Source organism: Salmo trutta, chromosome 5 (genome assembly GCF_901001165.1).
Source record: "Salmo trutta chromosome 5, fSalTru1.1, whole genome shotgun sequence".
NCBI classification, from domain to species: Eukaryota; Metazoa; Chordata; class Actinopteri; order Salmoniformes; family Salmonidae; genus Salmo; species Salmo trutta.
Window position 1 is genome coordinate 52647382 of NC_042961.1, and position 26396 is coordinate 52673777.

The 26396-nt window shown below is 44.6% G+C and overlaps 1 protein-coding gene across 4 annotated transcripts; it reads left to right on the top strand.

The window, feature by feature from the left end:
- The first annotated feature begins 772 nt into the window (after positions 1-772).
- On the top strand, positions 773-25039 carry LOC115194481 (rho guanine nucleotide exchange factor 11). 4 transcript variants are annotated; one of them, XM_029754195.1, is made up of 42 exons: positions 773-1402; positions 2847-3100; positions 5211-5302; positions 5898-6002; positions 6093-6142; positions 6269-6326; positions 6592-6785; positions 7088-7159; positions 7631-7738; positions 7873-7921; positions 8633-8670; positions 8789-8878; positions 9115-9183; positions 9309-9413; positions 9506-9604; positions 9757-9799; positions 11106-11202; positions 11880-12002; positions 12559-12582; positions 12794-12923; positions 13106-13199; positions 13365-13394; positions 13691-13820; positions 13925-14131; positions 14306-14356; positions 14460-14608; positions 14839-14979; positions 15316-15392; positions 18146-18271; positions 18679-18796; positions 20271-20419; positions 20561-20636; positions 20983-21165; positions 21393-21474; positions 21637-21717; positions 21903-21961; positions 22115-22285; positions 22418-22651; positions 22984-23085; positions 23400-23731; positions 23869-24001; positions 24168-25039. In XM_029754195.1, the coding sequence occupies exons 2-42, from the start codon at positions 3066-3068 to the stop codon at positions 24224-24226; spliced, it is 4365 nt and encodes a 1454-aa protein (XP_029610055.1). In that variant the 5' UTR covers positions 773-1402; positions 2847-3065; the 3' UTR covers positions 24227-25039. The 4 variants fall into 4 exon arrangements, with proteins under 4 accessions (XP_029610055.1, XP_029610058.1, XP_029610056.1 ...); XM_029754198.1 differs by lacking the exons at positions 773-1402; positions 22984-23085 and having other exon boundaries at positions 1502-3100; XM_029754196.1 differs by lacking the exons at positions 773-1402; positions 13365-13394 and having other exon boundaries at positions 1502-3100.
- The last annotated feature ends 1357 nt before the right edge of the window (positions 25040-26396 follow it).

The following is a 26396-nucleotide window of genomic DNA, read 5'->3' on the forward strand; positions in this document are numbered from 1 at the left end:
CCTGACCAAGGCTCTTCTCCCCTGATTGTTCAGTTTAAATACAAATACAAATAGAACCGACAATGATTCCTTGTTCTACATGTCGGCGAGGCATGTTAACACATACTGCATATCTAAACGTTCCAAAACTTTGTGTTCTGGTTCAGCCCCCAGTGGCAGACATAGGTTGCATTCCTGTGCCTACACCACCTGGGGTCCAGCAAAATGAAGGCAGTTATACCATTTTAAAAACATAACTATACGTTCACAACAGATTTCACAACATATTAAGTGTGGGCTGTGCCCTCAGGCCACTACTCTACTACTGTACCACATATCCATGTATGAAATGTATGCATTCACTACTGTAAGTAAGAGCGTCTGCTAAATGACGTAAATGTATATATCCACAACACAAAATCAATGTGTACGTGTGTCTAGTGCGTATGTTATTGTGTGTGCATGCATGTGTCTGTGTTTATTCATGGCAACGTTCAACAACTGAACATGGCCTAAATGTGTGGAGAAGTGGTGGAAGCTCACCGAGGGAATGTTTTGACGGGGACGCATCTTCCGAAGGAACAAACACTTTGTTGCCTCCCATCAGAGAGCATGCCTCCTATAGATCTGACTGCACCAACGCAAAGGTCATTTCCATCTTGATACACTGTTCTTTAAAAACATTAATAAATAACAAATTATACAAAACGTTTTAGCTGTTAATAGGCTGTATTGATACAATACCGGTCATTCTGATTAATTCTGTATGGACTGTTGCAATACTGGAGTCTGACCAGTTGGTGACGTCTTGTGTTTGTCTTGCTCTTGGGACATGGTGTGATATCCATACACAACTACCAAATACTGTCTGGGAGAGGACTAGCTAGCTAATGGATTTCGATTGGTTAATAACAACATAATATGGAACATCGGTTGGAAGGCTGCAGTTAAATACATGAACATATTAATGCAATCAGAAATGTGGATTAATCAGGGAATGTTAGGAAATATAGGACAATGGGATCTCACCTAATGGAATGAACCAGTTTGATCATATGAAGCGAGTTGTTTGGAAAGCTACGACGAATCGAATGGACTGTCTTTCCAGAAAGAAATGCACGCGAGTTTAATGAACACATTGTACGAATAAGAGGGCACTGGACATATTATTACATTACAGAGGGATAACTGGCCTCGGTCGCTGCGTCTCAGATTCTAGCTTGCGAATGCACTTGAGTGGCAGGCTAATTATTTAGCTTCAGCTGGACCCCTGTCGCGTCAGCGTCGACCGACGAGAACGCGTTGTGTCCGGTCACAGAGCGTACGTGATGTCGCGGATGGCATTCGGCCTCTATCAGAATTAACTAGCTAGTTGGTAACCAGCCATCATTCGCTTATCAAAAAACAAGTTTTCTCTACACAAGTGAGTGCTGCAGTAATAACCGTCATTTTGTTGGCAACAGCAAGTGTTTCATTTACATCAAAACAATATTTGTTTATAGAGCTTGAAATGATGGTAAGCCAGCCTTATGGTTATGGCTAACTAGTTAGCAAACTAGCTAACTTGATGTAAGGCGCTAACTTGTTAGCTAGTCAGCTAGCAAACATCACTGCATGTTATCCTGGATGTCTATAACATCAGCTAGCTAGTCGCTTGTCTGCTTGGGATAGTTTATCAGAAACATTTCCTTGCATCGTTCACTGACATGCCACCAGCTAGCCCTGGCAAAGTAGCTAACTAACTTTGCATTGCTAACTAGCAATACACAGGCTCCAGCTTCTAGCCACAATGGCAAGCTAGTGGTGTAGTGTTGCGGTGCAACGTCCAGTCAGGTCAGATGCCATTCTGTTTACAGCGGATAGCCTTCTCTCAAACAAGCTAGATAACAAACTGGACACTTAGCTAGGTAATCTGCACCAATGCATGTATTGAACGAGACGGTTTGAATTGTGCAATATCAATGTTGCAGTTAGCCAACTTCTTGGAACAGTTCATTGGACCACATTGAGCGTTTAGCCAAGTTCTAACACACAGACAAAAATGTAATATTGGTCTTCCAAGAGAGCCACACCTGTAAACGAGCATTAAGGATTCTGTAACTAAATTTAGCTCGCAGGAGATGGAAACCAATTTACTGAGGATAATGCGAGTAGTTGTCAAGCTGACGTAAATTGGCTTGGCAGTGTCAACATAATAAAGTAGAAGAATATATTTTCAAACGTTATTTAGATTTGAATGATATTTGTCGGGATACTAGTTTGAATTGCATTTGTGTCATTCGTTTTGGATGCTTACTAGCTGATGTGTCTCAGAAAATAGAATAGGAGCTGTTTACATATAAATCATACAGTGAACCGAGCATCACAGTCACTAGTAAATAATTGATGAAGTTATTGGGACAGCTATCACGTCAAATTAAAGTTTGTCACATGCCCCGAATACAACAGGTGTGGACCTTACAGTGAAATGCTTACTTACAGGCCCTAACCAACAGTGCAATTTTTAAGTAAAAAAAATTATTAGATGAACAATAGATAAGTAAAGAAATAAAAACAACAGTAAAAAAGACGTGGAAACCCAACACCAAGCCTTATACCTTTAAAAAAAAAATATATATATTTGTATTAATTTTTTCATGTTGCTAGTGTTGATTGCTATGTAATGACACTTTGTCTTAAGACTGAATGAACAAAGTAGATATTGCACAGTCAGTGGTGTCTGAATTTCATGCATCTTGCATGAAGGTGGCACCCACCTTAAAGGTGTCCCCCACCCACCAGCTATTTCTAATATTTTCCTGTGGCACTAGATAGTTCTAACACTGTATCAATTTGCCGGGGTCCCCATTTCAACTGTCTACTGTAAGGTACTTGGAGATTGCCTGTGAAAACATGAGGAAGATGCTCAGAGCGCTCTCTGAACGGAATAAGCTCCCCACTAGCTGATGTGAGGAGTTGAAACGTAGCGGGCAGCAGCACTGTGGTACTCTGCGAAATAAATTTGAAGAACAAAGGAGATGGTCACCCTGCTGTGACATAATTGGACCGCAGGAGAGGACACGGACGCACTCGAGCCGTCTGCAGCCATGAGTCTCCGCACCCCCACCTCAACACTGGACAGGTAGGACTGACTGCTGGTGATGGTGCGAATGATTGGCAACATACCACACACAGCTCCTCGTGGCTTATCGCTTAATTAGCCTATTGCTTCTACCATTACAAATTGAAGGCCTAGTTGTAAGCTTGTGCATCTCTGTTGGATGTTGTGTTAAATTGGGATCCCCTCAGCTTAGCCTTCTGTACAGGGCTATTCTCAGCTGGGAGGCAGCTTTATCACCTTTATGTGACGTCCTTTATGGCTCACTGCCCATTATTCTGTGTGCGTGCCTGTCTGTCTGTCTGTCTGGGAATCTTTGTCCCAAAGTCGGGAAGGCAGGCGACAAGTTTAGGTCCAAAATAAGCCTATAGAAACGCAGCTTATTTTGGACATATTTTAGCGAGAGTGAAACCTCTAGCTTAGCTTCTTCCTCAATGGTTTAACACACACCAAGCCCCTCCCCCTGCCTCACGCCAACAATTTATTTTGTTATTTTTTATTTTACCTTTATTTAACTAGGCAAGTCAGTTAAGAACAAATTCTTCAATGTTGAGACATCTTCCGCTATTTGCATTTGAGGTTTGGTCCAACAGAGTAGGTCATATGGACCCCAAAACACATTGAGACATTATTTTGCTGTAATAGAGGATAAATGAACTCTTCCATTTTAAGTCTCAACTCCTCAAATTGCCCACAGAACAGACACTAATAAAACGAGAGTATCAATTAACATTGATTCTGGATAACGAATACTCTGCATTGGGTTACCACGTACAGCTAGCAGCATTTTAGCCAAATACTGTTATACTAGCTGTCTAGTCTGTGTTTTTATAGATGTGCAATAAGCCTAAAGCACAATTACATAAGGAATTGGCAACTCCTTCTCATTCTGAGGAATAAGGTAGGCCACTTGATTTCAACATCTGAACAAGGTGGACAGGCTAGCATGCTGTTCAAACAGTTGGAGAGGTTAAACTATTTTGATAAAAATCATTAAATTATTATTGGGTCTTATTGTTGTGGAAGGCTTATATTTAGCTTAGGTATAACTTCACAAACCCTGAATTCATTAGATTATTGGTGACTGTTTGAAATGCAATGTATTTGACCTCTAATTGTACAGCAACACTTATTTAGAGAGAACATTAAAAAATATATATTGTGAATCGCCCATAAGTTTGAAATAAGGCCACATCTCCCAGCCCTATCTCATGTCTGTCAGTGTTTCTCCAATTTAAGTCTTCTGCTTTATCCTAAACTGATTTTCTTTCCTTTTCTCTCTTGGTCCCTTTCTGTATTCTCTGTTCCCTCTCTTTCTGACGCTTCGCTTTCAGCCCTTTTGCTGCTTGGTGAGTTTTCTGCTCAGTTTGTTGAACTTCGTAGAAACTAAGCACAGATTACAATACGGCACTTTACTTCCAGCAGTCTCTCCTCACATGATCTCTCCTCCAAGCCCTGGCACTCTGTCCCTCTATCTACCCCCTGGTGTCCTCTCTTCTCCTTCCACCCACCTACAGCTCTGGCTCAATAAACCTTTCCTCAATTGCTCACATCCTCTCTCCTCGCCTCCTCCTCAAAATGTATTGGAGAAGAAGGTCTGAGTGGAGAGGGATCTTGGACCTTCTCCAATATGGTTGAGAAGGAGGCAAGGAGATAGGATCCAGGCAAAGGAGACTTGAGATGCAGCCTCTGTGTCCCTGCCCTATACCACTCCTCTTTACTCTCTCCTCCTACTACCTCACTCCATCTCATCTTGTCTATCGCTCCTTTCTCTCTCTTTCTATCCTCACACCCTCCTTCTCCTACCTCCTGCAGACATCCCTCTCCTTCTTTCCTCACGCCCTCCGTCCTCCTGCCAGACATCCCTCTCCTTCTTTCCTCACGCCCGCCGTCCTCCTGCAGACATCCCTCTCCTTCTTTCCTCACGCCCTCCTTCCACAGTGTAGCCTATGTGCGTCTCACATGCTCTGGGGAGACGTTTCCCCTATGTACTCATCTAGGATCAGCTTCCCCTCCTCCAGTATTAACCTTAACCATTGGTGGGGGAAATGCTGAACGGACCCAAGATCAAGCGTCTAGGGGCGACTTCACCCTACTCTGTCTCACGTTCCTCATGTCCTGCTTATCCCTCCAGGCTAAGCAGCCTGACGATAGGAGACTCGGAGCGCAACACCTCCAGCGGCCAGCAGAGGGAGCCTCTAGCTGACATCCCCCCTGAGAACACAGGTACATTGGGTTTGTAGTAGCCGCACAGGCCACCTGATCTCACAAGCTTACATGAATGTTTCATGCATCCGTCTGGTAATTATGAGGCTAGGTTTGTAGCACAGATGTGGCATATCCAAACCTATATGTACAAACTACCTCGACTAACCTCTACCCCTGCACTTTGACTCGGTACCGGTACCTCCTGTATATAGACTTGTTATGTACTTGTTACTTTGTATTTTTTACTTTAGTTTATTTAGTAAATATTTTCATAACTCTATTTCTTGAACTGCTTTGTTGGTTAAGGGCTTGTAAGTAAGCATTTCACGGTAAGGTCTACACCTGTTGTATTCGGCGCATGTGACAAATAAAATTTGATTTGAAAATGTGATTTCATATAGCAGTTTAGTACTGGTTCATGGTATGCCCAACTGACTTGAATGTCTTAATCTCTCTCGCTCCCTCTCTCTCCCTCTTCATCTCTCTACTTCTCTGTCTATTTCTTTCCCTCTTTATCGCTCTCTTCAACTCCCTTTGTCTATCTCCATCTCCCTCTCGCATTGCTCACCTCCCCCTCTTCCTCTCTCCCTCTCTCTCCCCCTCCCTCTCTCAGGTCCAGGTCTGGTTCAGAGATGTGTGGTGGTACAGAAAGACCAGCTGGGGTTTGGCTTCACCGTGTGTGGCGAGAGGATCAAGCTGGTGCAGAATGTCCGACCAGGTCAGACACACACCCACACAGTAACTGACTCCATTTCTACACGTCTTATATGATGGTTCTGGCATGTTTCTCACCTGTCTCTTCATGCAGGTGGTGCAGCGGTCAAGGCAGGGGTCCACGAGGGAGACAGAATCATAAAGGTTACTCCTCATTTCAAACTTAAACTAAAAACCATCTCTGTCTAGGTCATCAGAGACTCAATACAATCAGCAGACTTAGTCTGCCTTCTCTCTTTCTTACTCTCTCCTTCTCTCTCTTTTTCTCAGGTGAACGGCTCGCTGGTCTCGTCCATGTCTCACCAGGAGGTGGTGAAGCTCATCAAGTGTGAGTGTCACTGGTATCTGTAACGATGATGGTTAAGGTTATGATGACTTTAGGTCTATGCTGTCAGTAAAATGTCGTTGCCAACAGCTGTTTATTAAATTATCTTTCTTGCTCTTTTTTTCCTTTCTCTCTTTTTTCCTTTCTCTTTCTTTATTTTTCTTTCTCTCTCTTTCTCACTTTCTTTCGTTCTTTCTTTCCTTTTCTTTCTTTCCTTTTCTTTCTTTCTCCTTTCCTTCTTTCTCTCTCTTTCTATTTTTCTTTCCAGCTGGGCCGTATGTTGCCCTGACACTTCAAGGACCGCCCCCTTCAGCAGCCGCCCTCGTCCTACAACCCCTCCCCGCTGACCTCTTACCCAATCAGAGGACGTCACTGGGGGGTGAAGCCCCGCCACCACCACCTCCACCCCTGCCCCCCGGACTTACCAGCACCCCGTCCCAAAGAATCAACAAACCACTACAGGTGAGCACCACACCTGGGTCTGTATTCATAAAGCGTCTCAGACAATGAGTACTGATCTAGGATCAGTTATACCTTTTGGATCATAAGGAATAAGATTATATGGACAAGGGGGACCTGATCTTAGATCAGTACTCCTATTCTCAGACACTTTATAAATACTGTTCCTGGACCAATGTCTTACAAACACTGACTGGTATACCAGCTTGACCATAATACTGACCAGATGTTCAAACCAATGTGGTATAACTTGGGTCAACAAGTTATACGTTTCTTTTCCCTCTCCTCTTCTGTCATTGTGTTAGAACCTAGATGTACAGAAACACGCCACTCAGATCCTCAGGAACATGTTGGAACAGGGAGAGGCTGAGCTCCAGGTAACAGTCATAGGGTGCGCTCGTTTTCAGGGGTGCGCTTGGGCGGGGTCTGGTTTTTCCCGCCCTTGGAAAATTCCTTTGGGGCGGGGCCTTGCTGATCGTGACAATATAAACAAGGAAGTGAAAATTCAAAAAGAAAAAATGTAAGTCACAGGGTTTCAAGTCTGTTAAACGATTCCCAGAATCAGTAGAGAATTATTAGGAAATCTGTAATTCTCCAACCAAGATTTTTGGAAAACCTGGGACTATGGAGAAATGTTGCAAACCCGTACAATCAAATCCACTTAGAATGGACACTGATCTGGAATATAGACACACCTGTTCTATATGTTGCATTTCTAGCTGTAAAGTTGTGGCCCACTGAATATGCAATGGTAAGGACACTGCTTATGAGAGTATCTATTTAGTTTGACCAATCATCCTTGACCATTATCAGTGCCTCTGATAATGTCACTCTGACCAATCCCGCAGGACTTGATGGAGGAGCTGTCACGGAACCCCTCCCCATCACTGGAGGAGCGAATCGAAAGTGCCAAGAGGCGCACCCAACAAGTGCGGGTTAAAATCAAGCAAGATCTGGTGAGATGCCTGTGTGCATGACAACAGACCCCTAACAACGCTTAACTAGATCTCTCATTTCCCCACTAGATACTATATATTAGATTGTCATTACCTTAGTTTGTAACGTCTTTGTTATTTCTTTGTCTCTCAAGGATGGAACTCGCCCCGAAGCTGTGTCCAACTATGTAATAGCAGGAGATGGTTTGTATAGGATTTGTTTGTCTATGATTCTCTGAGTTGTGTGCGTTTTTATGATACAAATGCACTGGTGTAAAGTACTTAAGTAAAACAATTTAAATAAATCAAGTACTACTTAAGTAGCTTTTTTGGGTATCTGTACTTAACTAATCATATTTTGGACTACTTTTACTTCACTACATTTCTAAAGAGAATAATGTACTTTTTACTCCATACATTTTCCCTGACACCCATAAGAAGTCGTTACATTTTGAATGCTTAGCAGGACAGGAAAATCGTGCAATTCACGCACTTATCAAGAGAACATCCCGGGTCATCCCTACTGCCTCTTATCTGGCGGACTCACTAAACACAAATGCTTTGTTTGTAAATTATGTCTAAGTGTTGGAGCCCATGCTATCAGTAAAAAAAAAATGAAACAAGAAAATTGTGCCCTCTGGTTTGCGTAATATAAGGAAAGTTAAACGATTTATACTTTAACTTTTCATACTGAAGTATATTTTTGCAATTACATTTATTTTTTATATTTAAGTATATTTTAAACCAAATCATTTTACTCAAGTAGTATTTTACTGGGTAACTTTTACTTTAGTCATTTTCTATCAGGATCAGTGTCCAAGGTGTCCAAGGTGTATTTACTTTTACTCAAGTATGACAATTGGGTACTCTTCCCACCACTGTACAAATGTATATACTTTCTTCATTTATCGGCAGCTCGGCTGTCGGTGGACTCAAGTGAAGGAGACTTTGAGGTAAGTAATGTTAGCACCAGATGCACCAGACCTTTATGAATGACTGATTAGAGAGAGAGAGAGAGGGGGGGGGGGGGCAAGATGGTCCGTCTCACCCCTCCACCCCCTTCTCCCCCAGACCTGTGAGAGCCCCCACTCCTCCCCCTCCTTCTTCAGGACCCCCCTACGCTGGAGACAGGGCTCCGACACACACACCTTCTCTGACTCGGTGATACCAACACACACACACACACTCTTCCACTCACAAGCACACACACACATTCTGATTCAGTGAGAAGATTTGCACACATGCACTGCATATATACCCTCTAGTCTGAGTCAGTGATGTGAACAATGTCTCCTACACACACACACACACACACACACACACACACACACACACACACACACACGCCAAAGGTTTTATTTTCCTAATCCTGACCTCTGTGACATGTCTCTTGGCAGGCTGGGAAGACTCAGATCATTGGCCCTGAGGAAGAGGAGGAAGAGGACGACAGCTATGCACTCAATGAGGTGAGACCGTCTTGATCAGCAAACATCACTTACCTCATCTACGTAACCTGCATCTCACATCTGTGGAACTATATGAATCTCCCTCTCTCTCTCTATGTCTCTCTCCCTCTCTTTCCCTATTTCAGATGGACGGTCCATTTCAGGACATAGAGCTTCTCAAGTCGCGACCGGCCCATATGACGGTGTTCATGAGATATGTCTTCAGCCAGCTACTGGATCCCAACCCACTGGTCAGTACTATGACCCTAAGGACCGCTATTGACTGTTGTTCCACCTCTTACATGGGAACTAATCTGGTGTGTGTGTCGTCTCTCTACAACAGCTGTTCTACCTGTCGGTGGAGGCCTACCTGGGCTCCAGCCCTAAAGACGCCCGTGCCCTCGCGCCTCAGATCTGCTCCCACTTCCTGGACCCTGACGCTGTGCGTCTCTCATTGGTTTATTCAGTTCATTAATTCAGTGAATTAGTCTTAATCAATTAGACCGGACCATTTAATAATCTTGCAAGATTTTAAAGTACTCTTGTAGTAACGGTTGTAGTAACGATTCCTTAATTTTTTTATTTGATTTTCAGCCGTTAAAAATCAGAGTACGAGAAGAGTACCTGACTGATATAGGTAAGATCCAACTCAACATACTGACGTTACTTTGAGGGTTTTATTTTGAGTTAACCTTTTATTTAACCAGCCAAGTCAATTAAGAACAAATTCTTATTTGCAATGATGGCCTGGCAAGAAGCAAAAGGCCTCCTGTGGGGACGGGGGTTACAATAAAAAACAACAATGTAAGACAAAACAGACAACACAGACAGAAGACTGGCAACAGCACAAATACAACCGCAAACAAACTGTGTGTGTGGGCAGGTGTGTGAAGTAAAACAACATGCTTCCTTACAGAAGGCAACGCAAACTAGTGACATGGGGTGACAACTATAAACAGCTACATGTCTCAACAACCTGTTCATCTATTTGCCCTTTGACCTCCTCCAGTGACACCAGGTCCTGGGGTTTTAGGTTGGCTGGGAGGGAATTCCACGACCGGGGGCCTGAGTAATGAAATTACCTTTTTCCATGCTCTGTAAACGTTTTTGGGACTGTTGGCATAAAACAAGATTAAGATCAGAGCTTGTTTTAATTTCGAGTTAGAAGAGAGGATAGATAAAATGAGCAATGTTTGAGCCTGCGTGTTGCTAGTGATGTCCACCCGACAGCACTGTAGAGATTGGTGACAAAACTAAGGCTGCATGATACACAGTCAAGAGCCTTCAGTATAGAGCTTGAGGATTGCACATGAACAGTATCACCATAGTCCAACACGGAGAGAAAAGCACAACTAATCAACTATTTTCTGGCGGCAAAGGAAAAACAAGCTCAACTTCTCATCCACCCAAACTCCCAGTTATTTGTACGTTTTGACATGCTCTATAGAATGTCCTTCCAAGGTACTAATTACATGGGTTTCAGAGTATTTACTCTTGGAAAATACCATGCATTTTGTTTTACAGGAATTCAGAACAAGCTTCAAATCTTCCAGATTCTGTTGAATGATGTTTTAAAGCCGTTTGAGCTTTGTCAAAAGCTAAAGGGAAATTGCTGCCACTTAATAAGTAAACAGTGTCACCTGCATAAAAATGTACACCTTTAGTCTCAATGTCTCCCAATGTTGTTGATCTAGATAATAAACCACAGGGGACCTAAAATGGATCCTTGAGGAACACCTGATTGCAGCTCTATGATGTCAGACTTACAACCATCTGCCTTAACACACTGGGTTCGATTTGACTGGTAGTTTGCAAACCCCTCCAGCGCATGACCAGTAATGGTAGTTGTGTAAAGTGGTCAGTCTTAACTCTGTCAGTACAGGGTTGTGATTCCAGTTCAGTCTGTAGTAAGTCTTACTGTGAGGTGTTGTGTCCTGTCTCAGAGAGTCGTCTCCATGCCCAGGAGGACATCAGGGGACCTCTTTCTGAGCTCCAACAGCAGGTGCTGCCTGACATTCAGGACCAAATACAGGACTACAGGTAAAGTACAGTCTATGGGACAAGCTGAATCATCTAGAGGGGTGTCTGTGTTTGACACTGTGTGTGTATATGAAACCCATTGGTGTGTGCATTGAGGCTTGTGCTAAATGCAGATAATGGCCGTGTGTATGTTATTGTGTTTGTTAGAGTTGGGCGATATGGACAAAAACCAGATTGTGATAAATTGCCTTAATAGATCGATTTAACTTTAGAACATTCATGTGCACCACAGGTTTTAAATGATCCTTTAAACTACTACAACTGTCCCATTAACAATCACCCATAGTATCAAACTTATTTCACACTTCTCTGTTATCGGCTACTTATCGTAATGAAAGGGAAGGTGGGGATACCTAGTCAGTTGTACAACTGAACACATTCAACTGAAATGTATCTTCCGCATTTAACCCAACCCCTCTGAATCAGAGTGGTGCGGGGGGGGGGGCTGCCTTAATCGACATCCACGTCATCGGCGCCTGGGGAACAGTGGGTTAACTGGCAGAACGACGTAATTTTAACTTGTCAGCTCGGGAACGATATCAGCATAATGCCTGCGACGAGTGGATCGGTCGGTTTGGATCATTTTCAGTTTATCGTCCCAGCTGTAGTTTGTGTGTATTGAAGGTTGTGTGTGTGACCTTTTGAACTTGTGTGGTATGATGCGTGTGTTTGTGTAGGAACAAGCAGATGATGGGTCTGGGCTCTCTGTTTGGAGAGGGAGACCTACAGCAGCTGGATGGAGACCCAGCCAAGGAGAAACAGGTGGTGGATAGACAGGTCACTGCTCTCTGGGAGATACTGTAAGTTGGAACGTCTCGCTATGATACATCATGTTTATCCCATGTGACCTTATCAGGAAAAACTCTGGGCCCCTATATATGCAATGCATTCTAAGGGAGATACAGGAAATAGGACTGCTAAGATGGCAACAAATAACACACATTGTTACCTTTGTGCTTTGCTGCGATGGTTCAGTGTTAGCGTAGCAAAACAGTAGCTACGGTAGGACAGTGACCGAGCCAGCTGACAGTAGAGGGAGCTCAACTAGCCTCAACATCTCACCGTACCAAAGGTCAGAGTGTGATCACTGATCACTCGGGAGGCTCTGCAGGTAACCTCGAGCCGCAGCCGCCCTACCCACATGATGTTTGTTACACGCCTACTCACTCCTATCACATGACTCACTGCTAGGTAGATACAAAACAGGTCGCAAGGATTCATTTTTTTTTGCACCTTGTTCAATAGGACCGAGCCACTTTGGAACTAAGCCAGAGACCTTGTTAAAAGAGAGGTTGTTGTTTTTGTGCAGAAGAGTGCGAGAGTGAAGAAGCTAACAGTTGTTTTTTTGTGTTGCAGCTCGAAGCACGAAGACGACAGAAGGTAATAAAAGCATAATAATGCTTGTTTGTTTGTGTAAACGTACCCTTCTCCATTCTGTTTTTTCTCTTCCTCTCTTTGTCTCCCACTTTCTTTCTGTCTCTCTTTCCCCCGTTTCTTTCTCTTTCCCGTGACCTTTTTGACACTCGCTCGCTCCCCCCCCCCTCTCTCTCGCCCTCACACTGCCTCTCTTTCCTTCCCCCTCCCTCCTCAGTTCTCCTCTAGCCTCTGCGGTGCTGCTGTACCTCCGTCACTCCGGCATTAAGCTGAGGGACTCCAGGGTGTTTCCAGGACTCAGCACTGAGAAGGAGAAGTGGCTCGCCTTTTTCCCCAAGACCAAGAAGGTAGGAGCTGGAGTCAAAGGTCGAATACTGTGTTCTGGGTCATATTCAGTAGGCACTTGTCCAATAGGAAACGTTTGCTTGAATTTTTAACTATGCAACAAAAAAAAACGTTCTCAATGTCCAAGTTGTGCTTGAAATGATTGTTTTACATCACAGAGCTTTACTATTGTTTACTTCTACAGCTGAGCAGTGCAAAGAAAGAGAAGGATGGAGAGGACAGGAAGAGAAACCCCATCCTGAAGTATATCGGCAAGCCCAGGAGCACCTCCCAGTCCAGTAACTACACACACACTCACACACTGAGACAGACACACAGACGGACACACACACACACACACACACATTCTGTTTTCATAATTCCCGTTACCTCATCCTTCGTTTTGACCCTCGTTGATAATTGTTTTGTCTCATGTTTTCTTTTGGTTCACTTTGATTTCCCAGCGTTCCATGTCCCCTTGTCGCCCACTGAAGGTATGTCATTCATTTATTTGTATTTATTATTTTGAATATCTTATTTTATCTTATATTTTTTTCAGTGTTTTCTCAGCTTATTTTAGAACATGATCATATATAATAATAAATGCCATTTAGCAAAAACTTTTTTTTTTTATCCAAAGAGACTTGATGTACTGTTATTGGTTTCACTTTGGGGTTTTAGGCTGGGTATCAGTAAAGCACTCTAACAACTGCTGATTTATAAAATGGGCTTTATAAAATACATTTGATTAATGTTTTGTGTGTGTGTCCCCTGTCTCGTCTTCTCTCAGTGCGTCCTGGCAGTGTGAGGAACATCATCCAGCAGTTTGAGAACCACCCAGAGATCCCCGGGGAGGAGGGGGCCGAGGGAGACCTCCAGAGACTGTCCTCCAGCAGCTTGGGAGAGGACAGTATGGACAGGTATCAGAGAGAGAGAGTGTGTCAGGTCTATTGTGCACAATTGTTTGTGTGTCAAGATTGTACGTGTTTCTCTCTTTCTCTTTTCCTTTCTCGCTGTCTCTCAGCCCTATGGTGTCGGTGCGTCTGGCTCGTAGTGAGTCTCTAAAGGCGCAGGGGGAGGGGCGTCGGCGGGGCGGGGCTTCAGGAGTGGAGACAGTCCCTCGTTCCCGTAGCGACGTGGACATAGAGGACTGTGGGGAGGAGATAGATGGGCCGGGCCTGAGACCCCTACACCACAGCGCCGCCTCCTCAGCCACCAGTAGCTCAGCACGGTGAGACTACACACACACACACACACACACACACATCTGAAACCACAGACAGACACTGTTTCGGAAACACACTGTAGGATCCACATGCTCCTGACGGGGGGTTGAGCAGCAGCATTGTAGCACAGAATAAAGAAAACAGAATAGAACCAGATCTGATTGGTTTTTCCTCCTCAGATCCTTGGAGAACCCCACGCCTCCATACACCCCTCGGTCGTCTAGACGACAGTAAGTCATCACTACAACCTACTGAGGTCTTCAACTTTGATGGACCTGGAAGTATATTAAAACATCTCTCTCACTCTGTGTGTGTGCTTCTGCGCGTGTGTAGGTTTGAGGAATCCCCGGTGGCCCTGCTCCCTGACGCCCCAGCCCTAGAGGACGACGTGGTGGACAGTCACAACTGGCAGGAGACGGTGGCCCCTCAGGTCCTGGCTACTCTCTGTCCCCGAGAGGTGGACCGACAGGCCGTCATCTACGGTAAACAACCACTGCTTGACCTTTGGGTAGCAGCAGAGGAATGTGCAAGGATACATTCAGGCCTAGAGGAACACGTGACAACTTTATACATTTACAACTGGGCCTATATCCTGTCTAAACATAGCCACTGTCTATCTGACTGGAACTAACAACTTCTATTCTGTTATTTTCAGAAGGAAATATTAGATTGTTATATTTACATTTTTCTCTCTGTCTCCCCCCCTCCTCAGAGTTGTTGACGACAGAGGCGTCTCACCTGCGTACTCTCAGGGTCTTGGATCAGGTGTTCTTCCAGAAGATGAGGTGTGTTCTGAGCTCTGACGAGCTGGCCTGCATCTTCCCCAACCTGCCCCAGGTCTACCAACTACATGGTCAGTGTGTGTCAGTGTGTGTGTGTCAGTGTGTGTGTGTGCGTGCGTGCGTGCGTGCGTGTATGTTTCTCAGTTCTGTCAATAGGTATTCAGGCAATGTGGATTTGAAGATCTGATAAGATTGTGTTGCATTAAAGAGGTTCTCTGTTTGTGGCATCGCTGTGTAAATATAATATGTTTTAATGGATTTAGTTGCTGCATGATAGAGAAGCACTGTTTTAGCGTTGCCTTTGATTTGGTAGTCAGTCTCATTGACGTTAAGCTCAATGTTATTGTGTTTGATCAATGTTTTTATCGTCTGATCAACGTTGTTCCACCGTTGTTATTGCGTTGCAGTGAGCCTGTGTGAAGCCATGAAGAAGAAAAGGGAATCTCCCATCGTTCGGGGCATCGGTGACATCATGCTGGCCAGGGTGAGTTGAACTAGCTAATCACGTCATCCTGGTCCCGTGTGGCTCAGTTGGTACAGCATGGTGCTTGCAACGCCAGGGTTGTGGGTTCTGTTCCCAGGGGGACCAGTACGAAAACAGTATGAAAATGTATGAACCCACTACTGGATAAGAGTGTCTGCTAAATGACTAAAATGTAAGAAATGTAATCTCTCCATCCCTCCCTCAGTCTTTGTTTTACTATCCCTTCAAATCAAATGTTATTGGTCGCGGATGTACATATTTAACAGTGTTAGCATGTTCATCAGTGAGATGGAGTGTTACATTGTTAGCGGTCAGTTTGAGGGCTCAGCTGTTGATAACACCTGTCCAATAGTTTTCAATCATATGCTTATTGAGTGAACAAAACATTAGGAACACCTTCCTAATATTGAGTTGTACCCCCCCCCCCCTTGCCCTCAGAACAGCCTCAATTGTTGGTCAGGGCATGGACTCTACAAGGTGATAAAAGCGTTCCACAGGGATGCTGGCCCATGTTGACTCCAATGCTTCCCACAGTTGTGTCAAGTTGGCCGCATGTTCTTTGTGTGGTGGATCATTCTTGATACACACGGGAAACTGTTGAGTGTGAAAAACCCAGCAGCGTTGCAGTTCTTGACACATCTGGTGCGCCTGTCACCTACTACCATACCCAGTTCAAAGTGCTTAAATAGTTTGTGTTGCCCATTCACCCTCTGAATGGTACACATACACAATCCATGTCTACTTGTATACTGGAGCCTCAGAATGGAATGAGTTACCTCTGCCCATAAAAACAACATCCTCTCTGGGCAGCTTTAAAAATAAAGTCAAAATATGTTTGATGTCCTCTGTGCCCATATGAATAACCCCTATGATGTAACTGGAATGATGAGATAGATGTTCTTCTTCTATGTTTTTGTTTTATTATTTCACTGCCATACTGTGTTGGATCTTGTCCAGCCATCTTGTCTCAAGAGGACCACAATGGACATAAGTCCCAGACTTTATAGTGTGTTATCCTCCATGATTTTATTCATGTGCATGTATGGCTTTTTCAAGTTTTATGTCTGCTTGTTTTTTAAAATGGTCGAATTAGTAAACTAAACTAAAACCCATGTCTCAATTGTCAAAAAGGCTTAACAATCCTTCTTTAACCTCTTACATCTGCTCCAATATCCAATGATGGGCGTGGCGCGAAATACAAATTCCTCTAAAATCCGAAAACTTCCATTTTTCAAACATATGACTATTTTACAGCATTTTAAAGACAAGACACTCGTTAATCTAACCACACTGTCCGATTTCAAAAAGGCTTTACAGCGAAAGCAAAACATTAGATTATGTCAGCAGAGTACCCAGCCAGAAATAATCAGACACCCATTTTTCAAGCTAGCATATAATGTCACAAAAACCCAGAAGACAGCTAAATGCAGCACTAACCTTTGATGATCTTCATCAGATGACACACCTAGGACATTATGTTATACAATACATGCATGTTTTGTTCAATCAAGTTCATATTTATATCAAAAACCAGCTTTTTACATTAGCATGTGACGTTCAGAACTAGCATACCCCCCGCAAACTTCCAGGGAATTTACTAACAATTTACTAAATTACTCACGATAAACGTTCACAAAAAGCATAAGAATTATAGATACAGAACTCCTCTATGCACTCGATATGTCCGATTTTAAAATAGCTTTTTGGTGAAAGCACATTTTGCAATATTCTAAGTACATAGCCCAGCCATCACGGGCTAGCTATTTAGACACCCGGCAAGTTTAGCCTTCACCAAAATCAGATTTACTATAAGAAAAATGGTCTTACCTTTCCTGTTCTTCGTCAGAATGCACTCCCAGGACTTCTACTTCAATAACAAATGTTGGTTTGGTCCCAAATAATCCATCGTTATATCCAAACAGCGGTGTTTTGTTCGTGCGTTCTAGACACTATTCGAATGGTAAAGAAGGGTCGCGCGCATGGCACATTTCGTGACAAAAAAATTCTAAATATTCCATTACCGTACTTCGAAGCATGTCAACCACTGTTTAAAATCAATTTTTATGCAATTTATCTCGTAACAAAGCGATAATATTCCGACCGGGAATCTGCGTTTCGGTAAAAAGAGGGAAAAACAGAAAGGCGGGGGCGGCCAGTGCACACGCCTAAGCCTTTTGTCTGCTGATAGACCACTTAGCAAAAGCGCTCGTGTGTTTCAGCCAGGGCTTTGAATTACGTCATTCAAGTTTTTCCCGGGCTCTGAGAGCCCATTGGAGCCGTAGGAAGTGTCACGTAACAGCAGAGATCCTTTGTAATGAATAGAGATGACAAAGAAGGGCAAGAAATGGTCAGACAGGGTACTTCCTGTACAGAATCTTCTCACGTTTTGGCCTGCCAAATGAGTTCTGTTATACTCACAGACACCATTCAAACAGTTTTAGGAACTTTGGAGTGTTTTCTATCCAAAGCTAATAATTATATGCATATTCTAGTTTCTGGGCAGGACTAATAATCAGATTAAATCGGGTACGTTTTTATCCAGCCGTGAAAATACTGCCCCCTAGCCATAAGAGGTTAACCTATCTCCCCTTCATTTACACTGATTGAAGTGAATTTAACAAGTGACTTCAATAAGGGATCATAGATTTCACCTGGTCAGTCTGTCATGGACAGAGCAGGTGTCCTTAATGTTTTGTCCACTCAGTGTATATTGTGTAGTGTTGTGTTTTGACTGGGATATCGGTGTGTGTTAGTTTGAGGGCGTGGCGGGGGAGGAGTTTCAGGAGCAGGCGTCCCACCTGTGCAGCCAGCAGTCTCAGGCTCTGGAACTCATTAAGAACAAGCAGCGCAAAGACCTCCGCTTCACACACATCATCCAGGTAACACACACCCATCACCCAGGTAACACACACGCATCACCCAGGTAACACACACACGCATCACCCAGGTAACACACACACACGCATCACCCAGGTAACACACACACACGCATCACCCAGGTAACACACACACACGCATCACCCAGGTAACACACACACACGCATCACCCAGGTAACACACACACACGCATCACCCAGGTAACACACACACACGCATCACCCAGGTAACACACACACACGCATCACCCAGGTAACACACACACACGCATCACCCAGGTAACACACACACACGCATCATCCAGGTAACACACACACACACACACACATCATCCAGGTAACACACATACATTCAGTCACAATGGCTTTTCCATGAATTGATTTGATTGTTTGATGGATGGTATTGTCAGGAGTGTGAGGCCAGTCCTCACTGTAGGAGGCTGCAGCTGAAGGACCTGCTGGTGTCTGAGACACAGAGACTCACCAAGTACCCTCTGTTACTGGACAACATCATCAAACACACAGAGGGTACGTAGGATCCATCATCTGCCTCCATATCACTCTCTTTCACTCTCGCTCTCTCTTTAACTCTATCACACACTCATACTCACCAAGTACCCTCTGTTACTGGACAACATCATCAAACACACAGAGGGTACGTAGGATCCATCATCCGCCTCCATATCACTCTCTTTCACTCTCACTCGCTCGCTCTCTCTCTTTCACTATCACTCTCTCGATATCACACACTCATACTCACCAAGTACCCTCTGTTACTGGACAAACACACTGATAGTCTGACAGTTTAGCACCAGTGGTCTTCTTTAGGTTACTGTTTGATATGTTAGTCTTAGTAGTTAGGTGATATGTTAGTCTTAGTAGTTAGGTGATATGTTAGTCTTAGTAGTTAGGTGATATGTTAGTCTTAGTAGTTAGGTGATATGTTAGTCTTAGTAGTTAGGTGATATGTTAGTCTTAGTAGTTAGGTGATATGTTAGTCTTAGTAGTTAGGTGATATGTTAGTCTTAGTAGTTAGGTGATATGTTAGTCTTAGTAGTTAGGTGATATGTTAGTCTTAGTAGTTAGGTGATATGTTAGTCTTAGTAGTTAGGTGATATGTTAGTCTTAGTAGTTAGGTGATATGCTAGTCTTAGTAGTTAGGCGAGTATGTTAGTCTTAGTAGTTAGGCGAGTATGTTAGTCTTAGTAGTTAGGCGATATGTTAGTCTTAGTAGTTAGGCGATATGTTAGTCTTGGTGGTTAGGCGAGTAGGTTAGTCTTGGTGGTTAGGCGAGTAGGTTAGTCTTGGTGGTTAGGCGAGTAGGTTAGTCTTGGTGGTTAGGCGAGTAGGTTAGTCTTGGTGGTTATGCGAGTAGGTTAGTCTTGGTAGTTAGGCGAGTAGGTTAGTCTTAGTAGTTAGGCGAGTAGGTTAGTCTTAGTAGTTAGGCGAGTAGGTTAGTCTTAGTAGTTAGGCGAGTAGGTTAGTCTTAGTAGTTAGGCGAGTAGGTTAGTCTTAGTAGTTAGGCGAGTAGGTTAGGTGAGTAGGTTAGTCTTAGCAGTTAGGCGAGTAGGTTAGTCTTAGCAGTTAGGCGAGTAGGTTAGTCTAAGCAGTTAGGCGAGTAGGGTAGTCTAAGCAGTTAGGCGAGTAGGTTAGTCTAAGCAGTTAGGCGAGTAGGTTAGTCTAAGTAGTTAGGCGAGTAGGTTATTCTTAGTAGTTAGGTGATATGTTAGCCTTAGTAGTTAGGCGAGTAGGTTAGTCTTTAGTAGTTAGGCGATATGTTATTCTTAGTAGTTAGGCGAGTATGTTAGTCTTAGTAGTTAGGCGAGTAGGTTAGTCTTAGTAGTTAGGCGAGTAGGTTAGTCTTAGTAGTTAGGCGAGTAGGTTAGCCTTAGTAGTTAGGCGAGTAGGTTCGCCTTAGTAGTGTTGTAAAAGTAGCTACTGCTTTGAACTAACTGGTCTTATTTGATGTTGTGATGTCACTGGGTGTAACGTCTTCTTACAGCTGGCTCCACAGACCTCCCGCCTCTCCAACGGGCACAGGCCTGCTGCCGCGGGATTCTGCAGGCCGTCAATGAAGTCGTCAGGGAGACTGAACACCGGCAACGGCTCCACCAATACCAGCGCAGGCTGGACCCCACGCCACAGTTCAAGGTACCTCCTTTCCCTCCTCTTCAGAGTTTTTAGTATTTACCACCTCTTCAAAGTTAGTATTTTCCTCCTTTTCAAAGTTAGTCTCTTCCTCCAACACATAGTATAACAGCGCTGTTCTGATGATGTCCTCTGTCCTGTCAGAGTCTGGACCTGACCAGTAAGACAATGATCCATGAGGGTCCTCTCACCTGGAAAGTCAATAAAGACAAAACTTTAGGTAAGACCCACAACACTCCACAGATAGTTTCTGTTGGCTACTCTGTCCAGAGCTAAAAGGAATCAGCTGCGAGAGACCCCGGGAGACACTGTCCCAGACATGTATTCCATATTGGAGTCACTGTTCTGATTCTGCTGTAATGTTGCTTCATTCACGAGATAATACACTGGGAGTTGAATCATTTGTGCCTTGTTGACTTTTTGGGTGACTTTCTTTGACTTGATTACTTTTGCCTCTCCCAGAGATCCAGGCCCTACTGCTGTCAGACCTGCAGGTTGTTAGGTCTAGTGTTCAGTGTTCTGTAAGGGTTCTAACCATGTGGTTCTGGTTCTCCTTCGTCTCTCAGAGATCCAGGCCCTGCTGCTGTCAGACCTGCTGGTTCTGCTCCAGAGAGGTCCAGACGACCGGCTGCTGCTGCGCTGCCCGTCCCGCTGGCTGGGGGGAGGAGGAGGGGGTAGCGGAGACACCAAGGCCTCTTTCAGCCCCGTGGTCCAGCTAGACTCCCTCCTGGTGCGCTCTGTGGCCACAGGTTAGAGGTCAGGGGTTATGGGACAATGTGTGGAGTGGCCAATGGTTGTGTATAGATGAATCAGTGATATGGGTTAGATTTAGACAACAGTTTAATGCTGTAACAACAATGTAATAACATAAAATGGGATCTCAATCATTTTGCAAGATAATTATAAGATAATGGATTTATTATCCCTATGATGATGATGATGATGCTGGTTTGATTGTGTCGGATTCCCTCCTCAGACAACAAGGCCCTGTACGTCATCAGCACCACAGAGAGAAAGATCTATGAACTGGTAGCGGGGACGTCCTCAGAGAAAAACATGTGAGCACATCTACATCATCCATATCTATACCAGGAATATAGATTAGTTTACAGATAATATACATGATAGAGGTTCATCAGGATTTTAACCTGCAGCATTTTACTCATCACATGGGAAAGCTTTGGTGGATGTTTTGAGTGCCATTTAATTTTTTTTCACAGCTGGAAGGACCAACTTGAAAAGACCATCTCATTGGTTGCTGGCTCCTCACCTTCGACCAATAACAGATCCACACCTATTTTGTGAGTAATCCTTACACTGGCCCATTTCTATCAATTAACATTGAAGACCTGTAGACTCTGATAGCATTGCAGACCATTCGCTATAGTTGTCCTAAGCAGTTCTGATTCCATCTCATTGATCTCTCTCTCTCTTCTGTCTTCTCACTCTTTCCTCGCCCTCTCTCTCCCCTTTATCTCTCTCTCAGCTCCCCAAGTCTTGGCAACGCTTCCCCTGTCTCAACTGGCAGCCATGTCTATCAATCAGGTGAGACAAATTGTGTTAGTAAGGAAATGTATGTTTTTGGAGTGGATTATAGTGAGTACAGATAGAGAATATTACTGTACAGAAATAAATATTTATATCATTCCCCTACTCTGCTCTGTCGTTCATCACATTGATGATCGTTAATCTCCCTAGACGACTCGATGACGGAGCAGGTGGTTTTCATGGAGACGGACTCCCCTAACGATGAGGACAACGAGCTCGCACCCACCACACCGACGGACCAATCAGGGGCTTTCCTCTGCGGTGAGGGGCGGGACTACGTCAAGAGACGAATTGGATTAGCAGAGGCAGCTCTTGAAGACGGTGAGAAAGCAAGAGACTTGACTTGAACACATTAAAATATTATTTTGTATAAGTATGTACTACCGTTACCAGAATGTGTTTGGTTGAGAATCAACCTTCCACTTATTCAATACCACTTTTCTGCCTTTTCAGTGGAGACGCTAAGGCAGCTGATTTTCCGCGACCTGGAAGAAGATGGGTGGAGTCACGGCTCAGATGGCACGCCCACAAACGAGGCAGTCAATGAGAGGAGCCCGTTCAATGACCAACAGAGGCCCCCGTCCTCTGAGACTCTCCTTAGCGTCAGTCCCAGCCAATGGGAGGCTGAGCACGCAGAAGCCCCGCCCTCGGAGGTGGAGTCCCCCAGTGTGCATGTTGTGAGGAAAGGTAACGAGGACAGACGATTTAGACAGTAACCTAATATTGTTGTCCATTTTCATTAAATTACTGCTTGTTTCTTTGTGGAGCCACGTTGGTGTCTAATATGATCAAATGAAGTCAGACTCTACCGAATGACTTCTGAATGTTTGATAATACACACTCCTCCTTTACCATCTGCGTGTTACACACTCCTCCTTTAGCTTCTGCATGGTCACACTCCTCTGTTAGATTCAACTGATCTGGTTTTCAGATCTCTTTCTTTCTGTCACACTCTGATACAATATCACCTCCCTCCACTTACACTCACTCTTTCACTCCATCTGTCCTCTTATGCACAGCTGTGGTTGCGGGCTCCCCTTCTATCCCTGATGACATCACTGAAGATGTCACCCTCCACTCTGACCAATCACCTGAGCCGAGAGGCGAGGCCAGTGTACGGGGTAATGCTCCAGTCGTCAGTCTAGTTGCCCTCTTCAAACCTTCATTAATATCTTCCATTAGGTCCAAGTCTGTCTGAGGTTTGTGACTACTACACCAGGGTCGTGTCCAGAGAACTATTTTGAAACGCAGATCGTATGGTTCTTCCTGAATTTGTCCAATAAGAACACTCACTTTCCTTTTTCCATTTTCAAAACGTTTTCCAAGTCATACCTACTGAACACAACCCTCTAGCTGCATACTATAAGATTTCACAGTTGTAGTGTCAATTTAACATGGAGACTCTTTGCAACTCTGTAAACCCACTGTGCTGCAGGAAACGTGTTCTACCTGGTGATGCCTACAGGGCAGGGAGAGGGACTGCTGGACGAGAGTCACACAGATGAGGTCAACGACCCCCCCACCCCGACCACCACTGAACTTCCTGATCTGGAACAGGAAGTGATGTCATCGCCCGTACAGACTCACGAAAAAGAAGGGCAGGTCGCTTCCATCATGTCTGCGGACAATCAATCGGAGAGGGAAAATCTGAGTTGGGAGGAAGGGCGGAGTCGATCACAAAAGAGCCTCCAGAGCCATGTAATCAAAAACGTGGATGATATTTTCCACACCATCGAGGAGTTGATGAGAAAGCTGCACCAGCTGAGGGTAAGGCGTTTTAACACACACACACACACACACACACACACACACACACACACACACACACACACACACACACACACTTGGATGTTATTTCCATGCTAATCTTTACTTGTTGTTTTCTCCCGTCATAACCCCCTCAGGACATAGAGACAGCTCATCACCAGCTCCTGAAAACCCTGAGAGATCCGCCTGTCAATCCAGAGTCTGGTGACCTCTTTCGTATCCAGGCAACCGTCGTCAGGACACCGTTTCTGGACCGGGACCCGGGGGACGGTGAGTTCAGGGGTTAGATAGAGGAGGTCAGGGTCTGGATTCCACCTTTTCATAAAGGCATTTCTTAAACCTTGAAATTCAATATGGACCTTTCTGGTTGTTGGTTTTGTGTTTGTCTGTGTTTACATCAGCTCTGTTATTGACATCTCTCTCTCTCTCCTTCCAGGAAAGGAGGCGAGCCCAGCAGAGCCAGCCAAGCTGAAGATCCTCTCCACTGGATTCTAGCGTTGTCATTTCAGCGAGGACTTAACAGACTTACCCCCACCCTGCCGTAGACATACGCACACACAATGATGGACTGCTACCCCAGCCTTTATCCCCTAACCCCCTCTCACACCCCTCACCATCAGCCCAATCCCAGCACGCACTGCTCATGGGAGCAGAATCCAGGAAGTACCGGGATGTGGTTGGCGTTGCCCTGGGACACCAGGAATTGATGCAGGACTGATGCCCCCGCCCCCTGACACCCAAGGGACTGCCCCCAGTATGGGGTTAGGGTGAACTCTGACCTCTGCGGAGCAGGAAGGAGTCCTGGGATGAGAGGATGGACAGATGAAGGGGGGAAACGGAGAGAAGCAGTGATGAAACAGTTGTGTGAAGAAGCAAAGAGAGTACAAGAAGTGAGAGGAATCTAAATTGAGTAATGTCAAGGATGAAATGTTGAATGGAATGAATAAGGTTGGCTACATTGGAAGGAAAAGTTGGTATACTTTGAAATGAACACAGGGTTCAAGGGAGAGAGTTGAGAAGTGACTGATGTTTTGACAAAATAACAACTGGACAACTGAAGGAACCCAGCACTTTACCCACAATGCATCTTCTGTCATGTAGCCATACGCCAAAGCTGATTGGCTTGGTGAGGGATAGGACACTGGACAGATCACCGGCTCCATTGTGAGTCAAAGCTGCACCTAGTTTGAGCCAAGATGGTAGTTCTTTACCGCTGGTTGCTTTACAGTCATCCTGCCAAGGAGGCCGATCGAAGGACTGTGTCTATATATCTATATATTGAGGTTTATTGCACTGGGCCAAAAGGAAGGAAGGAGTAAAGAGATCACAACGTGCACAGTCCTCATTCACCCATAATATCATTCATTAATGTTATGCATATGTTTCATAATCACTCACGAGAGGAGAGAAATGTGATGAAGGAAGAGGTGGGTTGTTGTTGTTAAGGGATAACCAAGATGGCGGTCGGTCAGTCATTCTGACGTATGGTCCTGCGTGTATGTACAGCTGCTCATCTACGGGATGGGTTGTCTGTAGCGACCACATATTCCCGGTGACCTCAGTAACGCGCCGTGGTAACAGTACTACCGCACTGTTCTCTACTGAATGGCTGTCGTCTCGTCTACAGCACCACTCCCAGACATACAGCGATGACCACTAAGAATGGCTGTCGTCTCGTCTACAGCACCACTCCCAGACATACAGCGATGACCACTACGAAAAAGGATACATGTTCAATGAATGCACAGATGTCTGTCTATCATGTCGTCATCATTTCCTAAAGAACGCTCTACTGTATTGTGTGTAATACTGTGAATCCCCGCCTCTGTACTACTATACCATGACTAGTGTTTGCTGTACTGCCACGACAAAACATGAAGGGATGTTACTTCATAGGTTTGAACTGAAAGACACCTTTTGCACAGAGGACTTGTATACATTGGGAGAGGAAGTCTGTTAACCCTCGAAGTGTGTGGTCAGCGTACGATATGTCTGTGTGACACTACAGTGTGTGTGTGTGTGGTCAGCGTACGATATGTCTGTGACACTACAGTGTGTGTGTGGTCAGTGTACGATATGTCTGTGTGACACTACAGTGTGTGTGTGTGGTCAGTGTAAGATATGTCTGTGACACTACAGTGTGTGTGTGTGTGGTCAGCGTACGATATGTCTGTGACACTACAGTGTGTGTGTGTGTGTGTGTGGTCAGCGTACGATATGTCTGTGACACTACAGTGTGTGTGTGGTCAGCGTACGATATGTCTGTGACACTGTGTGTGTGGTCAGCGTACGATATGTCTGTGTGACACTACAGTGTGTGTGTGTGGGGTCAGCGTACGATATGTCTGTGACACTACAGTGTGTGTGTGTGTGTGGTCAGCGTACGATATGTCTGTGACACTACAGTGTGTGTGTGTGGTCAGCGTACGATATGTCTGTGTGACACTACAGTGTGTGTGTGTGTGGGGTCAGCGTACGATATGTCTGTGTGACACTACAGTGTGTGTGTGTGTGGGGTCAGTGCACGATATGTCTGTGACACTACAGTGTGTGTGTGGTCAGTGTACGATATGTCTGTGTGACACTACAGTGTGTGTGTGTGGTCAGTGTACGATATGTCTGTGACACTACAGTGTGTGTGTGTGTGGTCAGTGTACGATATGTC